The following is a 21,123-nucleotide window of genomic DNA, read 5'->3' as shown; positions in this document are numbered from 1 at the left end:
TGAGGCTCACTTTCAAGCCAGATATTTAAAGTTGTAAGATGTGTCTTTAATACAGATCTATTGTGGAAGGAAGCCCTGACTCTAAGCCTTGCCTTCTGCTGGAAGCCTATATAAGGTCATAGAAGAAGGAAGTTGTTGATCTTTGGCTCATTGTTTTCGCCTCACTAACAAGTCCATTCCTTCACTGCATTACAGCCTCCTTCTTCAGGATTCCCACATATACTGAAGACCAGCTGAGACATCCAGCCTTGGGGACTGAGCAGCGTCTGGAGTCTTCAGTCTTCCATTCGTAGGCAGCCACTGTTGGACCAGCTGAGCCACAGCCCGTGAGTCATTCTAATAAACCCCTTTCTATGTAGAGAGATGGATTCTGTGAGTTCTGCTACTCTAGAGATCCTGACTAGTACAGATTCCAACTTGGGCCTTAAGCAAGTTACTCTGACCTGCACCATGCATGCCAGCAAAGGTTTCCATGAACTCACATTCCTGTTTCTCTGCTGCATAGCTGAGGAGCTGCGGCCCCACCTGAATGCATTACAGTCCTGGGTGGGTGTTGCTGACTGTCCTACAAAACTCCATAAGCTTCCACAGTTGACAACTACAGTGAGGATGTGTACCCATAACTGGACCAATGGGCATCTTCCAGATGTTTAAATCCTTTGGTCATTAAGTTATTTTTAAGTTTCATCTCTGTGTTAATTTGATTTTTATGAACCTGGTATTAATGATATGACTCCATCCCTGTCACCCTGATCTCAGTCAGGGTGTTAGCATTATTGAAAAGATATGATATTTGCCCTGAGGAGCTGCCCCAGACTTCACATTGGGGAGGGGACTTCACAGCACCTGCCATGTCTCAGACTCCGACCAGCTCCTATGTTTTTGAAATATTCTTTTTTTTTGTTTTGTTTTATTTTTGTTTTTCAAGACAGGGTTTCTCTGTGGTTTTGAAGCCTGTCCTGGAATTAGCTCTGTAGACTAGGCTGGTCTCGAACTCACAAAGATCCACTTGCCTATGCCTCTCAAGTACTGGGATTAAAGGCGTGCACCACCATTGCCCGGCTTGAAATATTCTTTATTTCATTATAAATTCATGTGAGTATGAGAAGGCTTGAACAAGGGAGAGGCACAAAACTGAGATACTAACACGTGGGTGTGGCAGGTCTAAGATTAGGAGTTCAGGATTCTCCTGGACTACACAGTGAGTTTGAGGGCCTGGGCTGTGTACACACTTGGAAGGTTTGGGCAGAACACTTAGCCATTAGTTACAAGGTCAGAGTGCAGTCCTGAGAGTGAGCTGTCAGTATCTTCAGCTCTTCCCACACCAACAGGTCATTCACTCTCGTTTTGATCAGGTCCCTGGAGGAGCTGATGCCTCCGACCCACACTGCTAAACATGTTTCTTTCCTTCCCAGCTTCCAGGAAATCCCAGTGCAGCTTGTGTTTCTATCTTAATGAAGTCTTCCCCACCCCCAAAAGACTCCTGAGGACTGGTCAGAATGAAGGAATGAGCGTCCTCACACATGCCTGTGTTAATGCCCCTTAATCTAGTCCTTCTACTCCTACAAATGTCATAAGGAAATTAGCACAAATGTAGGCTCTAACTGGCAATGAGAACATTCTTTGCATCACTATTAACATAATGATTAGGATCACCACAAAGTCCAGGAGTCAGGGAGAAGAGCAGGGTCAAAGACACACACACACACAGCAGGGCTGGGGACAGGCAGGACTCCAGGTCCTGATAGGACAAGGATATTGCAGAAGCAAGGAGATTGTGGTCCCTTTGAATCACAGAGGACCCCAGTGCATTTACTAATATGTGGACCTGATACTTGGCACAGGGAGTGCTGTGGAAACAGAAGAACCATTTATAACACATACAGACTATGATGCACACATGTAATATAAAGAGGGGGAATGCAGTTGTAGCTTTAAGACAGTGGAGTTTAGTCATCTGAGAGTGAGGTGTGGATTACCATGGTCAGGGTTCAAGTCCTCCTCTGCCAACACTGAAAATTCACACACATTATCTAAATATGTGCCTGTCAACCTCCATGACATGGAGTCTCAAGAGTCTCAACCTGATAGAGCATGTCCAAAGACTCCTATGTGTGAGTAAGGCGTCAGAGCATCATGGACAGTAAGTGTCTTGGTTTGGAATAGGAATGGCCTCCATAGGCTCATACATTTGATGCCTGGTCGTTAGGGTGTGGCGCTCGCTACTTAAGAGGGATTAGGAAGTGTGGTGTTGCTGGAGTAGGTGTGGCCATGATGAAGGAAGTGTGTCACTAGGGGTGGACCTTGAGGCTTCACAAACTCAGGGAAAGCCAGTGTCTCTTTCTTTCCTGCTACCTACGGATCTGAATGGAGAATTCTCACCTATAAAAGCACCAGGTCTGCCTGCATGCCACCATGCTCATGACATGAAGATAAATGGACTAAACCTCTGCAACTGTAGACAAGCCCCAAATAAATGCTCTCTTTTGTAAGAGTTGCATTGGCTGTGGCGTCTCTTCACAACAGTAGAACAGTGACTAAGACAGTAAGCTTACGTTATTCCAGCCAGTCATTGGTTACACATGCCTTTAATCCCAGCCCTCAGGATGCAGAAGTGTTGTAGAATATTATTTTAATGTGTGCTACTTTTTTATGCTTTAGAATATTTAAGTAAAATTCACCTATCAAGTTTCAGGAGGTCTCCCTTGATCAAACCTGATCCATATCGTTCCTAAAGAAATCAACAACCTCTCATCTCTTTTGGGAACAAAACACTAAAGCATTTTGATATCTACTTGGAAAATACATATTTTGACTTCTTTTCAACTTAAGGTTTTCCTAAAGTTCAGTTTTGCAGTCAATTCACAATCCCATTCTCCCAGCAGCTGTCTCTTGCCCATCAGCCATCAAAAAATTCAAAATCAACACACAACTACACAGGATCTAGGCTCCCTATGGATTTCCCATCTTATGTGACTTTTTCCTTTTACTCTCTCTTTAAAGACTTAAGTGTATAAATTTTGCATTTTTATGATTATTCACTTCTTCGTTCTTTCTTAAGCCTACATACCTTATAAAACACACTGGAATCTGGTTAGAGGTTTCTCCATCTGGTCCTCTTTGATTTTGTATCTTTTCTGACTGCACGAGCAAACTTTAAAACTGCTAACATACACCTGGATCCTCGGGCATGGCTTTTAGTGGTAGGATCTTCCCTATTTTCAGGTTAAGAAAGCTAGAGCTAAATCCCCAGCCTGGTCATAGGTATGTAGTAATATGGGCGCGGCGGTGGGGCTGCGTCCCCAACACCCCAGCCGCCTGCTCGGCTAGCTTATGCCCCAAATAACAACACACAAACTGTATTCATTTAATCACTGCTTGGCCCATTTCTATCTAGGCTAATTCTCACATATTAATTTAGCCCATTTCTAATCATCTGTGTAGTGCCCCTAGGTGCGCTTACCGGGAAGATTCCAGCCTCTGTCCATCCTGGGTCGGAGCTTCATAGTGTGCCTGGGAGCTGGGAGCATGGCGTCTCTCTGAGGTGTCTGCTCCCGAGTGGAGAGCTGTCGAGTCTGAGCTCACTTCCTCTTCCTCCCGGCATTCTGTTCTGTTTACTCCACCTACCTATGTCCTAACCAATAAAATGGGCCAAGGCAGTTCCTTTATTAGCCAATGACCTTCCTCCATCATAGGTAGGTGAACAAGAACTGCATTGGCCCTTTCTAGAGCTCTAGAATTCCAATGCTTACACTGTGTCAGGCATTTTTAGTTTTTTAAATTTTTATTGATTTTTATTGAGCTCTATCTATTTCTCTGCTCACCTCCCTCCCTCTCCCCTCCCCTTCAACCCTCCCACAAATTCCCATGCTCCCAATTTACTAAGGAGATCTTGTCTTTTCTACTTTACATGTAGATTAGATCTATGTAAGTCTCTCTGAGGGTCCTCTTGCTGTCTAGGGTATCTAGGATTGTGATTTATAAGCTGGCTTTCTTTGTTTTATGTTTAAAAAGCACCTATGAGTGAGTACATGTGATAATTTCTTTCTGAGTCTGAGTTACCTCACTCAAAATGACGTTTTCTAGCTCTATCCATTTGCCTGCAAAATTCAAGATGTCGTTTTTTTTCTGCTGTGTAGTACTCCATTATGTAAATATACCACATTTTCTTTATCCATTCTTCAGTCAAGGGGAATTTAGGTTGTTTCCAGGTTCTGGCTATGACAAACAATGCTGTTATGAACATAGTTGAGCACATATCCTTGTGGCACGACTGAGCATACTTTGGGTATATACGTTAAAAGTAGTATTACTGGGTCTTGAGGAAGGTTGTTTCCTAATTTTTCTGAGAAATCGCCACACTGACATCCAAAGGGGTTGTACCAGCTTGCATTCCCACCAGCAATGCAGGAATGTTTCCTGTACCCCACAACCCCTCCAGCATAAGTTGTCATGAGTGTTTTTGATCTTGGCCATTCTTACAGGTGTAAGATGGAATCTCAGAGTTGTTTTGATTTGCATTTCTCTGATGACTAAGGACGTTGAATATTTCCTTAAGTGTCTTTTAGCCTTTTTAGATTCCTCTGTTGAGAGTTCTCTGCTTAGGTCTGTACTCCATTTTTTATTGGATTATTTGTTCTTTTGATGACTGATTTCTTGAGTTCTTTGTATATTTTGGAGATCAGATCTCTGTCTGATGTGGGGTTGGTGAAGATCTTTTCCCATTCTGTAGGCTGTCATTTTGTCTTGTTGACCGTGTCCTTTGCTTTACAGAAACTTCTCGGTTTCAGGAGATTCTATTTATTAATTGTTTCTTTCAGTGTCTGTGCTATTGGGATTATATTTAGGAAGTGGTCTTCTGTGCCATTGCGTTCAAGTGTACTTCCCACTTTCTCTTCTATGAGATTCAGTGTGGCTGGCTTTATGTTGAGGTCTTTGCTCCATTTGGACTTGAGTCTTTGCATGGTGATAGATATGGATCTATTTTCATTCTTCTACATGTTGATATCCAGTTATGCCTGCATTATTTGTTAAATATTCTCTTTTTTCCATTTGATATTTTTTTGCTTCTTTGTCAAAAATCAGGTGTTCGAAGGTATGTGGATTAATATCCGGGTCTTTGATTCAGTTCCATTGGTCCTCCTTTCTGTTCTTATGACAATACCAGGCTGTTTTCAGTACTGTAGCTCTTGTAGTAGAGCTTGAAGTCAGGGATTATGATTCCTCCTGAAGTTATTTTATTGTCCAGGTTTGTTTTGGCTATCTTGGGTTTTTTGATTTTCCATATGAAGTTGAGTACCGTCCTTTTGAGGTCTGTGAAGAATTTTGCTGTGATTTTTCTGGGCATTGCATTGAATGTGTAGATTGCTTTTGATTAAATTGCCATTTTTACAATGCTGCATACCCAAGAGCATGAGAGATCTTTCCACTTTCTGGTGTCTTCTTCAATTTCTTTCTTCAAAGATTTAAAGTTCTTGTCATACAAGTCTTTCTCTTGTTTGATTAGAGTTAGTGCAAGATACGCTATTTGTAGCTATTGTGAAGGGTGATGTTTCTCTGTTTTTGTTCTCGATCCATTTATCATCTGTGTACAGGAGGGCTACTGATTTTTTTAGTTAATCTTGTGTCCTGATACATTACTAAAAGTGTTTATGAGTTGTAGAAGTTCCTTGGTAGAATGTTTGTTGTCGCTTATACAAGCTGTCATATCAATAGCAAATCGTGAGAGTTTGACTTCTTCTTTTCCAATTTGTATTCCCTTGATCTCCTTTTGTTGTCTTATTGCTCTAGCTAGGACCTCAAGAACAATATTGAATAGATACAAAGAGAGTGGACAACCTTGTCTTGTTCCTGATTTTCAGTGGAATTGCTGAGAATTTCTCTCCATTTAGTTTGATGTTGGCTGTTGGCTTGCTGTATATTGCCTTTATTATGTTTAGGTATGTTCCTTGTATCCCTGCTCTCTCCAAGACCTTTATCATGAAGGAATGCTGCATTTTGTCAAAAACTTTTTCAGCATCTAATAAGATGATCATGTGGTTTTTATTTCATAGTTTGTTTATATGGTGGATTATGTTGACAGATTTTCATATGTTGAACCATCCCTGCATCTCTGGGATGAAGCAGACTTGATCATGGTAGATGATGGTTCTGATGTATTATTGGATTTGATTTGCCAGAATTTTGTTTAGTATTTTTGCATTAATGTTCATGAGTGAGATAGTCTGTAATTCTCTTTCTTAGTAATGTCTCTGTGTGGTTTGAGTATCAGGGTAATTGTAGCCTAATAAAAAGAGTTTAGCAATGTTCCTTCTGTTTCTATTGTGTGGAACAATTTGAAAAGTATTGGTATTAGTTCTTCTTTGAAAATCTTGTAGAATTCTGAGCTGAAACCATTTGGTCCTGGGCTTTTTTGGTTGGGAGACTTTTGATGACTGTTTCTATTTCTTCAGCAGTTATAGGTCTGTTTAATTCGCTTATCTGGTAGTGATTTAATTTTGGTAAGTGATATTTATCAGAAAGTAGTCCATATCTTTACATGTTCCAATTTTGTGGAGTACAGGTTTTTGAAATATGATATGATGTATTTCCTCAGGGTCTGTTGTAATGTCTGTCCCCTTTTTCATTTTTGATTTTGTTAATTTAGATATCCTCTCTCTGACTTTTGGTTAGTTTGGATAAAGGTTTGTCTATTTTGTTGATTTTCTCAAAGAACCAACTCTTTGTCTCCCTGATTCTTTGTATTATTTTCTTTGTTTCTATTTTGTTGATTTCAGCTCTCAATTTGATTATTTCCTGCTGTCTAGTTCTCTTTGGTGAGTTTGCTTCTTTTTGTTCTTTCATATGTTTTCAAATGTTCTTTTAATTCACTAGTGTGGGATTATTTCCAGCTTCTTTATGTAGGCATTTAGTGCTATCAACTTTCCTTTTAACACTGCTTTCATTGTGTCCAAGAAATTTCGGTATGTTTTATGGTCATTTTCATTAAATTATAGGAAGTATTTAATCTCTCCCTTTATTTCTTCCTTGACCCATTGATGATTCAGGTGAGAATTGTTTAATTTTCATGTATTTATGGGCTTTCTGGAATTAGTATTACAGTTGAATTCTAATTTTTAGCCATGGTGATCTGATAAGATACATGGGGTTATTCCAATTTTTTTTATATTTGTTGTGGTTTGTTTTGTTACCGAGCATGAGGTCATTTTTTGAGAAGGTTTTATGAGGTGCTGAGAAAAAGGTATATTCTTTTGTGTTTAGATGGAATATTCTATAGATGTTTGTTAAGTCCATTTGAGTTATAACATCTGTTAGTTCCCTTATTTCTCTGTTAATTTTTTGCCTGACTATACTGTTTAGTGGTGAGAATGGAATGTTGAAGTCTCCCACTATTAGTGTGTGGGGTTTCATGTATGATTTAAGTTTTAGAAGTGTTTCTTTTACATATGAGGGTGCCCTTGTATTTGGGGCATAGATGTTTAGTATTAAGAATTCCTCTTGATGGATTTTTCCTGTGACTAATATGAAATTACCTCCTTTGTCTCTTTTTATTGATTCTAGTTTGTAGTCTATTTCATTAGATATTAGGACAGCTAATTCAGCTTGTTTTTTTTAGGTCCATTTGATTGGAAAAATTTTTCCCAAACCTTTACTCTGAGGCGATGTCTTTCTTTGAGGTTGAGGTATGTTTCTTATATGCAGAAGAAGGATGGATTCTGTTTTCGTATCTAATCTGTTAGCCTGTGTCTTTTAATAGTTGAGTTGAGGCCATTTATATTAAGGGATATTAATGACCAGTGATTGCTATCTCCTCTTAATTTAGTTTATATTGTTGGTAATGTTATTGTGTGTGTTTTCCCCTTTTTTGGGATTTGCTGCTGTGATTTCATCAATTGTCTGTGTTTTTGTTGATGTAGCCAACTTCCTTGGGTTGTAGTTTTCCTTCTAGAATTTTGTATAGGGCTGGGTTTGTGGCTAGGTGTTGGTTAAATCTGGTTTTGTCATGGAATGTCTTGTGTTGTCCTTCTGTGATGATTGAAAGTTTTCCTGGCATAATAGTCTGGGCTTGCATCCACCGTGTCTTATTGTCTGCATAACGTTTGACCATGACCTTCTGGCTCATTGTCTCCAAAGAGATATCAGTTGTAATTCTGATAGCTCTGCCTTTATGTTACTTGGCCTTTTTCCTTTGTAGCTCTTAATATTCTTTCTTTATTCTGTATGTTTAGTGTTTTATTAAGTGCCAAGGGGACTTTTTTCCATCTAGTCTGTTAGTTATTTTGTAGGCTTCTAGTGTCTTCATAGGCATATATTTCTTTAGGTTGGGAACGTTTTCTTCTATGATTTTGTTAAATATATTTTCTGTGCTTTTGAGTTGAACTTCTTCTCCTTCTTCTAAACCTATTATTTTTAGATTTGGTCTTTTCATGGTGTCCCATATTTCCTGAATATTTTGGGTTAAGCTTTTGTTAGATTTAATGTTTTCTTTGACTGATGAGTCTATTTCCTCTATTGGATCTTCAGCGCTTGAGATTCTTTCCCCCATCTCTTGTATTTTGCTGTTTATGCTTGCATTTGTGATTCCTAATCTTTTTCTCATGATTTCTGTTTCTATAATTCCCTTGGCTTGTGTTTTCTTTATTGTCTCTATTTCAGTTTTCAAGTCTTAAATAGTTTCTTTCATATGTTTGATTGTTTTTTCTTGGTCGGTTTTCTTTAATGGATTTGTTGATGTCTTCCAATTTTTTTGTCTGTCTTTTCTTCCATTTCTGTGAATGAATTTCTCATTTCCTCTTTAAGAGTTTCAAACATTCTCCTCAAGTTATTTTTTAGGTCATTTTCTTCTGCTTCATCTATATTTGGTGTTTAAGTCTTGCTGTTGTAGGGTCTCTAGATTTTACTGGTGGTCTGTTGTTCTTTGTGCTGTTGCATGTGTTCTTAACTTGTGTACTCATCTTTTCCTCTAATGGGTGTGGTCGTGACTGTCTGTGATTCTGGTGATTAATTTTCTAGGTGCCAGTGAATCCAAGGCTCAGATGGTTGTTCCTCATGGTACAGTTAGTGCCACAGTTCTAGTTACCCCATTGGTCATATTCCTGGAGGTTGCTCAGTACTCCTGGGCTTTGCTCTGCTCCCATGGAGTTTTCTGTCTCAGGCCTGCTCTGGCCTAGGTATCGGCTCAGGTCTGTTTCTATAAAAGTTTCTGGTCAGGATCCTTTCCTGCAGAGGTCCCTGGCTTGTGGTTGGTCCTGTAAATGTCTCTGGCTCTGATCTTCTCGCTCAGAGATCCCATACTCAGGTGTGCTCAGACTCCCAGAGGATTTGGCTCAGGCCTACTCCCTTAGAGGTCCCAGACTCAGCCTGGACTTGCAGAGATCTCTGGTTCCCGCCTACTCCCTCTGAGGTCCCAGACTCATGCCCAGACCCATAGGGGTCCTGGCTCAGGTCTACTCCCTCTAAGGTTCCAGATTCATGCCTGGACCCACAGCAGTCTTTGGCTCTGGCCCACTCACTCAGTGGTTGCTCCCTTCTATCTGTTCCTGTGGAGTTCACTGTCTCAGGTCTGCTCTGGCCCAGGGCGCTGGCTCAATCCTGCCTCCACAAATGTTCCTGGTCTGGATCTGCTCCTGTGGAGCTCGCTGTCTCAGGCCCGCTCTGGCCTAGGAGGTTGGCTCAATCAAACTTCTGTAGAGCTCTCCACTTTAGGCCTGCTCTGACCTAGGTTGCTGACCCAATCCTGCTTCTGCAAATGACCCTGGTCTCTGTCCGCTCCTGCTCCCATGGCGTTCACTGTCCCAGGCCCACTTTGGCCCAGGTCACTGGCTCAGTCTGCTCCTATGGAGTCATGACCTCATGCCTGCTCTGACATTTTTACTTTTTAAATTTGTTCCTACTTAATATACTAGCTGTTCAAGGTATCACTGTCTCATACAAACTCTTTCTTTGTTGTTATTTTTCAAGACAGAGTTTCTCTGTAGTTTTGAAGCCTGTCCTAGAACTTGCTCTGTAGACCAGGTTGGCTTCAAAGGCACAAAGATTCCACTGTCTCTACCTCCCAAGTGCTGGGGTTTAATGTGTGTGCTACCACTGTCTGGTCCCCATAGAAAGTCTTAAGGAGCCGTATCCTCCCTTTATTTTTTTTCAACTTTCTCAGGCCATATGGAAATATAGCCCACATTAGTTTGCCAAATGTGGTTGGTTTTTTTATGACTCTTTTGGGAGCCGGCCATCCAGCTACAAAGCAAGCCATGAAGAGTAAGATTTACTGAAGTAAAAGAATGGAAAAAGCCAAGAGGCAAAAGAAAAACAGGTTAATTTAAGTTACAAAGAGCTGATAAGAAACAAGACAAGCTAAGGCTGGTCATTTATAAATAAGAATAAGCCTCCATGCGTGATTTATTTGGGAACTGGGTGGCAGCAACCCAAGGAAGTAAGAAAACCAACAACACACAGGTATGTGGAATTCAGTGAGTCAGAGACCAGCCTGGTCTACAAGTGGGTTCCAGAACAGAAAGGGCTACATAGAGAATCCCTGTGCCAACTCCCCCCCCCCAAAAAAAAAACAAGAAAGAAAGAAAGAAAGAAAGAGAAAGAAAGAAAGAAAGAAAGAAAGAAAGAAAGAAAGAAAGAAGGAAAGCATAATCAATACAAACAGGGTACTGTGAACAACCCCCACGTGGCTACCAAAACATTCCTCTCCATCTTTCATTCAGTGTTCAGGGTCTGTTGTTTCTCCACAGCTGTGTCCTCAGCTGACACCTTCTCACTGTCCCCAGCATGCCATTAGTCCTCCTCCTTGCCTGGACAGAGGGCAGCATGCTGGAGCCACAGGACAGGCTTCTTGAATAGCGGTCACAGCGCCTGTAAGCAGACATGTTTGAGTCACTTTGTTTTGGCCCTTGGCAGTCACCATGGAGAGACCTGTGGGTCACCAGATCCCTGGTCACAGCAGCTGTCCCCATTCTGTCCCACAGGTTGTTATTTCCTCCTGTAGCCTGGACATCCGGTGAGTTGTAAGGAAAGCTGTCAGGATCCTCTGAGTGACACCAAGACCCACAGCTGTCATGGGCTCCTCAGGTAATCAGTGTGTTCTCTGTGCTGCTCATGGCCTAGGACTGCCAGGGCCTCCCTGCTGAGGCCTGCTGAGGAGTCAAAGCCTCAGGAGGAGAACCCCAAGGGGGAGCAGAGAGTTCCCCAGTCCTGGGTCAGAGCAGCCTCCCTCCTAGCTTTGTTTTGGGATGCATTCTCAGGAGTAACTTCAGCAATACACAGTCTGAAAAATGGAAGCCAAGGAGGGAGGAGCAGAGGGAGCAGGAGGCAGGGAATGTGAAGATGGGAGGCAGCTCCAGCCCTCTCTTGGTGGCTCGCTCTCAGCTGACCCTGTGGTGCTGTCCCTGAGGAGGGAGCCCACCCCGCACCAGCTCAGACACCCACCTGTTCTAACTGCTTCAGCAGGAAGTTTCTACACCCACAGTCCATAGATGTTACCTGGAGACTGTCTCTTCATATTACCTATTCAGGGTCGAGTGTCCCCATGTGTCCAGGCAGGCTGGAGTCTGCTGCAGCCTCTACTACACCCCATTAACTTCAGGCGACCTAATCCCCATCCACTGTACAGCCCTGCACAGCCAGGACCAGAGCTTGTTTACCAGGTGTGTTGGTCTCAAGTCAGGCCTGGTTTTTCTTTTGTCACGTTAAAAAAAAAAAATGAAGTTGAAACAGAAGACCAGAAAAACAACAACAACAACAAAAGTCTGCTCAGAAGTGACTCTACCCAGGAACAGCCCTAAGCCCAGGAAGCCCCGTACACCAGCCCTTGTTCCACACTGGTGTCCTGAGCCCTGTGCTCACTGTCTTCTTCCCTCACCTCTGCTGCTTAGGCAGTCAAGTCATTTGCTCAATTTGACCAACCCACACTGCACAGCAGGCGTGTTAAAGAATGAGAGAAAAAAACTACAGAGCTGTGTACATGGTCAGGACATCAATAGAACTTCAATGTGGCCAACTTATCCCAGCCAAAGATGTACTTCCCAAAGAGCCTCCATGCGTGCGTTAAAGAGGAGCTGGGGCCTTCATGGCCATCACAGTGAGATTCACAATAACTGAGACATGGGAAGAGCAATCCTGCACATCAACAGATCATAGGGACAATGAGGTGCACATGACGATGGAATTTATTCAGACATGAAGATGAATGAAAGTGTGCCACCTGCAGGAAAATGGTGGAACTGTGGGGCATCCTGTTGACCAAAATAAGTCAGATTTAAAGACAAATATTGACTGTTTTCTTTCAAATGTGGAACCTAGATTAGAGAAAGAGAGAGACAGAGAGAGAGAGAGAGAGAGAGAGAGAGAGAGAGAGAGAGAGAGAGAGAGAGACAGAGAGAGAGAGAGAGAGAGACAGAGAGAGAGACAGAGAGAGAGACAGAGAGAGAGAGAGAGAGAGAGAGAGAGAACATAGAGGGACATAGAGGGGAACTATTAGCCAAAGGCAGACTAGTAACTGGAGAAGGTACCGAGTGAATATTGCCAACATATATGATAAACTTGAATGAAATGGCGTTTCAAATCTCTCCACATTGGACAACAAATAGATGTTAATAACAGAGAAATCATGCAATAGAATAAGGAAGGGAGGAAAGCTTAGATGTAGGTCACTTAGAGCATGCAAGAGGCTCTAGGGTCCATGAGGAAGGCTACAGAGCACGTGGAGTCTGCAGGGTAAGTGTTCCCTTCTAAATGGGGAAGCCTGGAAAGCCTGAGCAGGTGCTGGGGTGTCAGACCCTGACACACGAGGAAACCAGGGTCAGTGTGGAGGGTCCCACCAACCAGAGACCCCCGTATGCTGACGATCTTAGCGTGTGCATCACAATAGCAGAGACCCCGTGTGCTGACGATCTTAGTGTCCATCACAATAGCAGAGACCCCGTGTGCTGACGATCTTAGTGTGTTCATCACAATAGCAGAGACCCCGTGTGCTGACGATCTTAGCATGTCATCACAATAGCAGAGACCCCGTGTGCTGACGATCTTAGCGTGTCATCACAATAGCAGAGACCCCGTGTGCTGACGATCTGAGCATGTCATCACAATAGCAGAGACCCCGTATGCTGACGATCTTAGTGTGTCATCACAATAGCAGAGACCCCGTGTGCTGACGATCTTAGCATGTCATCACAATAGCAGAGACCCCGTGTGCTGACGATCTTAGTGTGTCATCACAATAGCAGAGACCCCGTGTGCTGACGATCTTAGTGTGTCATCACAATAGCAGAGACCCCGTGTGCTGACGATCTTAGTGTCCATCACAATAGCAGAGACCCCGTGTGCTGACGATCTTAGCGTGTTCATCACAATAGCAGAGACCCCGTGTGCTGACGATCTTAGTGTCCATTACAATAGCAGAGACCCCGTGTGCTGACGATCTTAGTGTGTCATCACAATAGCAGAGACCCCGTGTGCTGACGATCTTAGTGTGTCCATCACAATAGCAGAGACCCCGTGTGCTGACGATCTTAGTGTGTCATCACAATAGCAGAGACCCCGTGTGCTGACGATCTTAGTGTGTCCATCACAATAGCAGAGACCCCGTGTGCTGACGATCTTAGTGTGTCATCACAATAGCAGTGACCCCGTGTGCTGACGATCTTAGTGTCCATCACAATAGCAGAGACCCCGTGTGCTGACGATCTTAGCATGTCATCACAATAGCAGAGACCCCGTGTGCTGACGATCTTAGTGTCCATCACAATAGCAGAGACCCCGTGTGCTGACGATCTTAGCGTGTCATCACAATAGCAGAGACCCCGTGTGCTGACGATCTTAGTGTGACATCACAATAGCAGAGACCCCGTGTGCTGACGATCTTAGTGTGACATCACAATAGCAGAGACCCCGTGTGCTGACGATCTTAGTGTGACATCACAATAGCAGAGACCCCGTGTGCTGACGATCTTAGTGTGTCATCACAATAGCAGAGACCCCGTGTGCTGACGATCTTAGCGTGTTCATCACAGCAGGAGCCTTTACAAATGACACTTGGTCTCAGTAGTGTGTCCTTGAAATGTCATTTTCAACCGTGAGAGGCACACCCTCCAGGTGTGTTACAACACAGCTCGTCCTCACTACCTTCTCTTTAATATCATAACCCCCACATCGCGTGGGCAGGAACTGACCTCAAGTGACCTGAGAAGATTTGTAGTCATTACGATGTTGGTCTCCTTTAACGGGAAGTTCATGTGTTCTTTTGCCGCCTTTACTGCCAGAACTGCCCCGTATGCCTCCTCCCTTCTTATTCTTCATTCTCCTCTTCTCCCTACCCCTCTCTTTCCCTCTTCCCTCTCTCTTCCCTGTCACTCAAAAGAAGTCTTGCTATGTCACACAAGTTGACTGCAAACTCACAATCCTCCTGCCTCATCTGCAATGTGCTGGGTTATGGGTCCCCACCGTCATTTCAGGATTCCATTTATCACACATCAGAAATGCTGACTAGGGCCGGGTGGTGGAGGCCAAGCCTTTAATCCCAGTAATCAGGAAGCAGAGGCACGAGGAGCTCTGTGAGTTCAGGGCCAGCCTGCTCTACAGGGTAAGTTTTAGGACAGCTATGGCTGCCACACAAGAAAACCTGTTTCAATAAACCAAAAAAAAGAAATGCTAGGTAATTCGATATTTAACAATAATTAATTGGATATTTCAGAACAGGTAGTGATAGTGAGAATTGAATTTTGAACAATCTTTTTTAATGATCTATTTATTTTAATTTTATGTAAATTTGTCTTTTCCTGCATGTATTTCTGTGTGAGGGTGTTGGATCCCTGGCGCTGGAGTTACAGACAGTTTGTGAGGTGCCTGTGAATGATGGGAATTGAACCTAGTACCTCTGGAAGAACGGCCAGTGCCTTTAACTGCTGAGCCATCTCTTTAGCCCTATTTTGAACATTCTAAACTGAATGATAAAATTTTAAACTAATAACATGCTAATTTATCATGAAATATCCTACTGTGTTACATACATACACACAATTACAATGGGACAATTAAAAATGAAAATTCAAAAATCACTTAAAATTATTGTTAAAAATTTAAATTCTGAATTAGTAGAGTGTTGGCATATATGTGTGTGTGTGTGTGTGCATATGTATATACATGGAATAATCCACAAATGCTCATCTTCCTGTCTTCTTTGCCTGGTATTGCCAAATCCAATTCTTTTTAATGTTTTGTTTGGGTTTTTTTCATTTATTTTTCAATACAGACTCTCACTTCGTAGCTCTACCTCTCCTGGAACTCCCTATGTGGACCAGCCTGGCCTAGAACACACAGAGACCCACCTGCCTCTCCTCCTGAGTGCTGGGATTCAAGGTGTGCACCACCATGCCAGCCTGTATTGGCTTTGTAAAATTCTTCTCTTGGCTCTGAGACCACTTCCTCATTTATTCTGTACAAGTTAGTTGTTAAAGCTGACGTCACTCACTTTTGTCATTGTTGTAAATAATGAAAGCAGATTATCTCACTGACAATATTGCATATTTTGCTCCATCCTGGGAGGCAGGGTGGGCAGTCCATATCGTGGCGCACAAAAGCAGTAACATGAAGGGCCAAGACAAAACAGCAATCAGCCCCAAGACACATCCCAGCTGCCGTCCTGACCCCAGCCAGGCTCAACTTCCCAAGGTGCCTCAGCTCAGTCTGAACCACTCATGCACTCAGAGAATTAGGATCTGTTATTTCTGGGAACTCCCTCACACCCCACCGAGAGAAGGGCTACTGATCTCCCAGATATTTATTAACCCAGTGGATTGAAATACAGGATTAATAACTGATCATTCCAGTGACAAAGTCAATTTGGGACTAGAAAGTGGCTCAGTGGTTAAGAGCACTGGCTGCTCTTTCATAAGACATGGGTTCAGATCCCAACGCCCACATCAGGTTCACAGCAGGCTGTAACTGCAGCTCCGGGGGCCCAAGGACCTCTTCGGTCACCAGACACACACATGGTGCATAGACATAAATACAAGCAGGCAAAAAATTCCCATACATAAATAAAAATCAAGGGAAAACATCACATTCACACAGGCACACAGTAGATGGATGCATTCACTGGACTCTCCTTCTTCCTGGGGATGAGAGACTCACTTTCTAACTGTTCTGAGCTGAAAACCATATGTGTCTCTGCAAGGCACCAAGACTGTTCCCTGGTATATCTGTCCTCTCAGGATGCCATCACAAAGTGACACTGGGTAGGTGGTTTAAAGAGAAAAGACCTCTTCTCTCAATGTTCTGGAATTCAGCAACCACAATCAAAGTGTGGCAGATTGGTTCTGGGGGGCACTCTCTTCCAAGTGCAGAAGGAGCCTTTACCCTGTTCTAGTTCAAGGTCTCTTTTGTGTGTCTGGAGAGAAGAGAGTCATGGAAAGGGAGAAGGGGGAGGGTGGGGGAGACAGAGAAGGAGAGAATGGAGGGAGGGCGCTTCTTCTGGCTGCTGTGAGGACACTAACACTCTGGGTCAGGGACCTCACTCACAACCTCACTTGCTTCCTTCCTCTATCTCCAAATACAGTCACCTGGGGATAGAGCTTTAGCAAATGTGTTAAGAGACATAACTTAGTCCCTATCAAAAGTGACACCAGATTATACCTGAAGGGACAGATGCTCAGAACACATTTTAAAACCTAGTTCCTGAAGCCGTTCAGGGTCTCCAGCATGGTCCTCTAACCATATTCCTTTTCCTTCCCATCTAGAGAGGAAAGGCTTCGTCATGTCTGTGGTTGAGTATCTCTGGGACACATGGAGCACAGTGGCCCTGCAGGTCCTGCCGACCATAGATGGATTCGGACAACAACTTGTGGAAAGAGCTGGTCTGTCCAGTTTCTCTCCATTTGATTTGATGTTGACTGTCGGCTTGTTGTTTATTGTTTATATTATATATAGGTATGTTCCTTGTATCCCTGATCTTTGCAAAATCTTTATCATGTAGGGGAGTGAATTTTGCCAAAGGCTTTTTCAGCATTTAAGAAGATGATCATGTGGTTTTTATCTTTCAGTCCATTTATATTGTGGATTACATTGACAGATTTTCTTACACTGAACCATCAAGTAAGAGATGAATCCTACTTATTCATGATGAATGATTTTTTTAAGTGTTCTAGGATTGAGTTAGCCAATATTTCAACTAGTTTTTGCATCAGTGTTCTACATGGAGACTCTTTCATTGTTGCATCGTTGTGTGGTTTGGGTTAAGGTAACAGTAGCCTGATAGAAAGAATTGCACCGAGCTTTTCTATGTGGACTCTGAAACACAGAACTGAGGTCCATGTGTTTGTATGGCAAACACTTTACCAAATTAGCCACATCCTAACAGTGCACCTAGATATTAAGGGAGAATTGTCTGCTGTCCTCAAGACACAGCACAGTTACGTGAGAGTTCACACGGGGTGACACACACCAAGAAAGATGCCTTGGCAGAGAAGCCATATTCTGACACGAGTTAGCAGTCAGGAAGGAGCTGTTCAGGACTGCTGCCCTAAGGGAAAGAGACAGAACATTTCTGGATAGGCATTCAGCAGGGGACTCTGGCAGACAATCTGAGTGAGGGGCAGTAGGGAGCAGGGAGCAGGGGCACTGTGAAGCTGACCTCATGGGATTCCTCCTGAAAGAGGTCAAGAATAAGACACCAAAAGTTAAACATGGGAACTTGATTGAGTATTGAGTATCAAAAGCAGAGCAGTCTCACAACCTGACTTAAGATTCTTGACAAGTCTGGGCAGGGAACATCAACCATCCCAGAAAAGGCATGGAAAGCCAAGGTCGAGCCACACTATAAAAGTAGCTTAGAAAAGCTTAATAGAGTTGACCAAGGAAAAGTATTTATCCACATAAGTCTCAGTGTCCAGAAGTTTGTTGGGCCTTGATCACATACACAGTCTCCATGAGAGACCTGGGGTCTCCCTCCCTCCTGGAGTCCACGCCTTTAGTGTCTAGGTCCCCTGGAGGTCAGAAATGACAGCAAAATCCCACCACACATCACCTTTCTCAGCCTGGGAATTCTAGCGAGAGCTAGGGAACCTACATGTGTTTTCTTGGTTCTGCCTGCCGTGGAAACACTTACAGAGGCACAGTGAGGTGCCTTGGGGTAGGACCCACATGGAAATGGGGATCCACTCATGGTTCTTTATCTTCTGCTCACAGCTGGAAGGGAACTTTGTGTGCTGGGTTTTGAGGGGAAGGGTCTTAGCTGTGAGCGGCCCCACCAGCTCAGGTGTACACACAGCTGCAGGGCAAAGAGACATCAGCTTCAGAGAATACCTGTGCAGGGTTTCTCTCTCACGGGTGTGCAATTTGCACACACACAAAATCCAAGTACCCAAGCAAATGTGGACATCCCTGACCAGCAGGTCACTGTAGGGTAGACAGGTCAGTTCCCAGTAGCTGATGCCAAGAGGAGGTTTTTATTTGGGAAAGTGTTCTCTTCAGTGAACACTAACTTCCCTAAAATAAAGGGTTATTTTTTTCCTCTAACCTCACTTCTCTGTGTTTTAGAGTTCCTACAGAGAAATATGTTGGTAGTGATGACATTGGCCTTGAGGAAAATCCATCTTTATTAAATCTTTTAAAAATGCATTTAAAAATGTGTGGTAAGTGACTTGAGATGACTCAGGAGTTAAGAGCACTGGCTCCAGATGACCGAATTCCAGTTCCCAGCATTTTTATGATGGCTCACAACTGCCTGTAACTCTGGGTCTAGTGATCCAATTCCTTCTTCTGCCCTTCATGGCACCAGGCCTGCAGATGGTACACACACACACACACACACACACACACACACACACATAGAGGCAAAACACTCAAACAAATAAAATAAATTTTTTTAAATATTTATTTATTTATTATGTATACAATGTTCTGTCTGTGTGTATCCCTGCATGCCAGAAGAGGACACCAGACCTCATTACAGATTGCTGTGAGCCACCATGTGGTTGCTGGGAATTGAACTCAGGACCTTTGGAAGAGCAGGCAATGCTCTCAACCGCTGAGCCGTCTCTCCAGCCCTAAAATAAAAATTTTAAAGGACTCAGTAATATGGTTTTTAACTCATTGTGTCCTTAACAAATAAATGTTGTGTGGTGGATCCAACCTGCTCATCAATGCAAGAACGACATTGTACAGCTGTAAGACAATCCTCCATTTCATTCCCAGCAGATGCTCTGATTGCCACAGGACAGATCTTTCCAAACTCTCTTCCTCACTCTGTTAGTTGGTCTCTCCCTTTACAGGAAAGTGAAAGATGCCTCACGTGAGAAGGAAAGGTTTCTGGAAGTTTATCCACAGATGAAACGGGAGCTTGAGGAGAGCATCAGGAAGCTCCATGCCCTTGCAGACAAGATTGACAAGGTTTACAGGGGCTACACCATCATGCAAGTGCTGGCCAGCTCCACTGGTGCTGTGTCTGGAGTCCTGACAATCCTTGGTCTCGCTCTGGCACCTGTGTCAGCAGGATTCAGTCTGGGAATTTCAGCCACAGGCTTGGGGCTTGGGGCAGCAGCTGCTGTGATGAGTGTTTCCGCAACCATTGTGGAAAAGGTAAGCATGGTGTTCGTGGAAGCTGAAGCCAGCGAGCTTCTGCCAAGAAACAACGACACCGAGGAGAACATACAAGACTCTTTGAAGGAGATCACCACCAGGCTTGTTTCTGTATCTAAGAAATTTGTTAACACTGTGGATGACATAAAGAAGAACATTGATGCCATCAAGCTGACCAAAGCCAACCCTTGCCTAGCAAATAAAGCTAAGCGTCTAATGACCACAGGGAAGGTGTCAGCCAAAAGCACTAAACAGGTAATGAAAGCCTTTGGAGGCACTGCTCTGGCAATGAACAAAAGAGCCCGGATCATGGGTGCAGCCACTGCAGGTCACTCCCTAGCGCTAGATATAGTCAGCATCGTAAAAGATACAAAGCATTTGCAGGAGGGTGCAAAGGCAGAGTTTGCTGCAAAGCTGCGGCAGCAGGCTTGGGATCTAGAGCAGAAGTTGCAGGAGCTCATCCGGGTTCATGACATCCTGACTCAGTGACCTCTTCTTCAGTGCAGCTCAGAGGACTGGGGGTGGGGTGTGTTGGACAGAGCCACGGACTCCTGAGTGTATCCTCTTTATACCAATGCCGGATGGTGGTAGTGCCTGCTAGAGGAGAGGCCACATCAAGAGAAAGGAAGCCAGAACACAGAACACAGATGGGACAGGCTTGTTACCTCCCACTAGACTCCACCTTCCTCTTAGATCTAACAACCTCCAGCATCCCACATAGGGACCACGCTCCCAAGCTGGGGAGAACATCCAAGGCCTTACTAAGCCACAGCATGGCTGCTCCTCAGTCACACCTACCACACTGCTCCTAACTGAGGCTCACCATCCTCACAGGTCCCCGAGCTGCCAACTTTCCCACTGCTTTCATATTGACCTTTTCCTTCTTCGTAGTTCTGCCTCATTCTGTGTTTTTCCAATTGTATCCCAATCTTATAATCAGACTCTGGGTATGAACCCCATTTTTTTGTTCATGGTTTGGTCACATGGAGTGATGGATTTTGGTGGAATGCTCAGAGGGTAGAAAGGAATGGAGGCTGGGGACACCATCTGCAGGGTCATCACAGGTTCTTGGTCCTATGTGCCAGCCGTGGGCTCTACAGGAAGGAGGGGTGACAGGATGTGGTGGTGAGTTCTGCTCTCTGTAAGCAGACTCTTGGGGAAATCTCAAGGCTTAATTCCTACTGAAGTTTAAAACCTGCTCTAATTGGATGAGATCTGCTGAGGTGCACATGAAAGCTGCACTTGCTCCATTATATGTGAAGAATTAATTTGTAAACACCGGCCTGGTCATGCTTTGTGTTATATGAAAATGATATCACATGTTTTCTAGATTGTTGACTACAGAAAGTTGATAATTGTCTCCAGATTTCTATCATCTCCTCTTTTTAAAACTGTTTTCTTTATTGTGGATTAACAAGAATATTTGAAATTTATACAAAAACTGTTTTCCTTCTTGATCTCACCTTCCCCTTCTGGCCACAGAAGCACCCTGAGGCTGCAGCAGTGAGCGGTGTCCCCTCGTTCCTTACCACTCAAGTGGCCTTC

The 21,123-nt window shown here is 43.6% G+C and overlaps 4 protein-coding genes across 8 annotated transcripts in view; all 4 read left to right on the top strand.

Annotated features, from left to right (window-relative positions):
• LOC142843024 (apolipoprotein L3-like) overlaps positions 1-20,218 on the top strand; it is a 72,013-nt gene extending 51,795 nt beyond the window's left edge. Inside the window, exon 5 of the transcript XR_012909550.1 lies at positions 20,135-20,218. The gene's annotated coding sequence lies outside the window, so the exon portion shown is untranslated. The remainder of the gene's footprint in view (positions 1-20,134) is intronic.
• Positions 1-21,123, top strand: part of LOC142843019 (apolipoprotein L3-like) — a 143,613-nt gene that overhangs the window by 53,413 nt on the left and 69,077 nt on the right. Inside the window, exon 1 of one of the 3 annotated variants that reach the window (XM_075959784.1) lies at positions 224-326. The exons of 1 other annotated variant lie outside the window; for it this stretch is intronic. The gene's annotated coding sequence lies outside the window, so the exon portion shown is untranslated. Of the gene's footprint in view, positions 1-223; positions 327-21,123 lie in introns of those variants that run through there. One more of the 3 variants, XM_075959781.1, reaches the window with a different exon arrangement.
• LOC142843020 (apolipoprotein L2-like) overlaps positions 1-21,123 on the top strand; it is a 108,617-nt gene that overhangs the window by 53,386 nt on the left and 34,108 nt on the right. The window contains exon 1 of one of the 2 annotated variants that reach the window (XM_075959787.1): positions 224-326. The exons of the other annotated variant lie outside the window; for it this stretch is intronic. The gene's annotated coding sequence lies outside the window, so the exon portion shown is untranslated. Of the gene's footprint in view, positions 1-223; positions 327-21,123 lie in introns of those variants that run through there. 2 annotated transcript variants of the gene reach the window in all.
• LOC142843023 (apolipoprotein L6-like) lies at positions 203-20,137 on the top strand. 2 transcript variants are annotated; one of them, XM_075959790.1, is made up of 4 exons: positions 205-326; positions 10,974-11,076; positions 16,740-16,929; positions 19,272-20,137. In XM_075959790.1, the coding sequence occupies exons 2-4, from the start codon at positions 11,064-11,066 to the stop codon at positions 20,065-20,067; spliced, it is 999 nt and encodes a 332-aa protein (XP_075815905.1). In that variant the 5' UTR covers positions 205-326; positions 10,974-11,063; the 3' UTR covers positions 20,068-20,137. The 2 variants fall into 2 exon arrangements, with proteins under 2 accessions (XP_075815907.1, XP_075815905.1); XM_075959792.1 differs by lacking the exon at positions 10,974-11,076 and having other exon boundaries at positions 203-326.

Source organism: Microtus pennsylvanicus, chromosome 2 (genome assembly GCF_037038515.1).
Source record: "Microtus pennsylvanicus isolate mMicPen1 chromosome 2, mMicPen1.hap1, whole genome shotgun sequence".
Lineage (NCBI taxonomy): Eukaryota > Metazoa > Chordata > Mammalia > Rodentia > Cricetidae > Microtus > Microtus pennsylvanicus.
The sequence above is the reverse complement of the archived record's forward strand: the minus strand, read 5'-3'. Positions and strand labels throughout refer to the sequence as shown.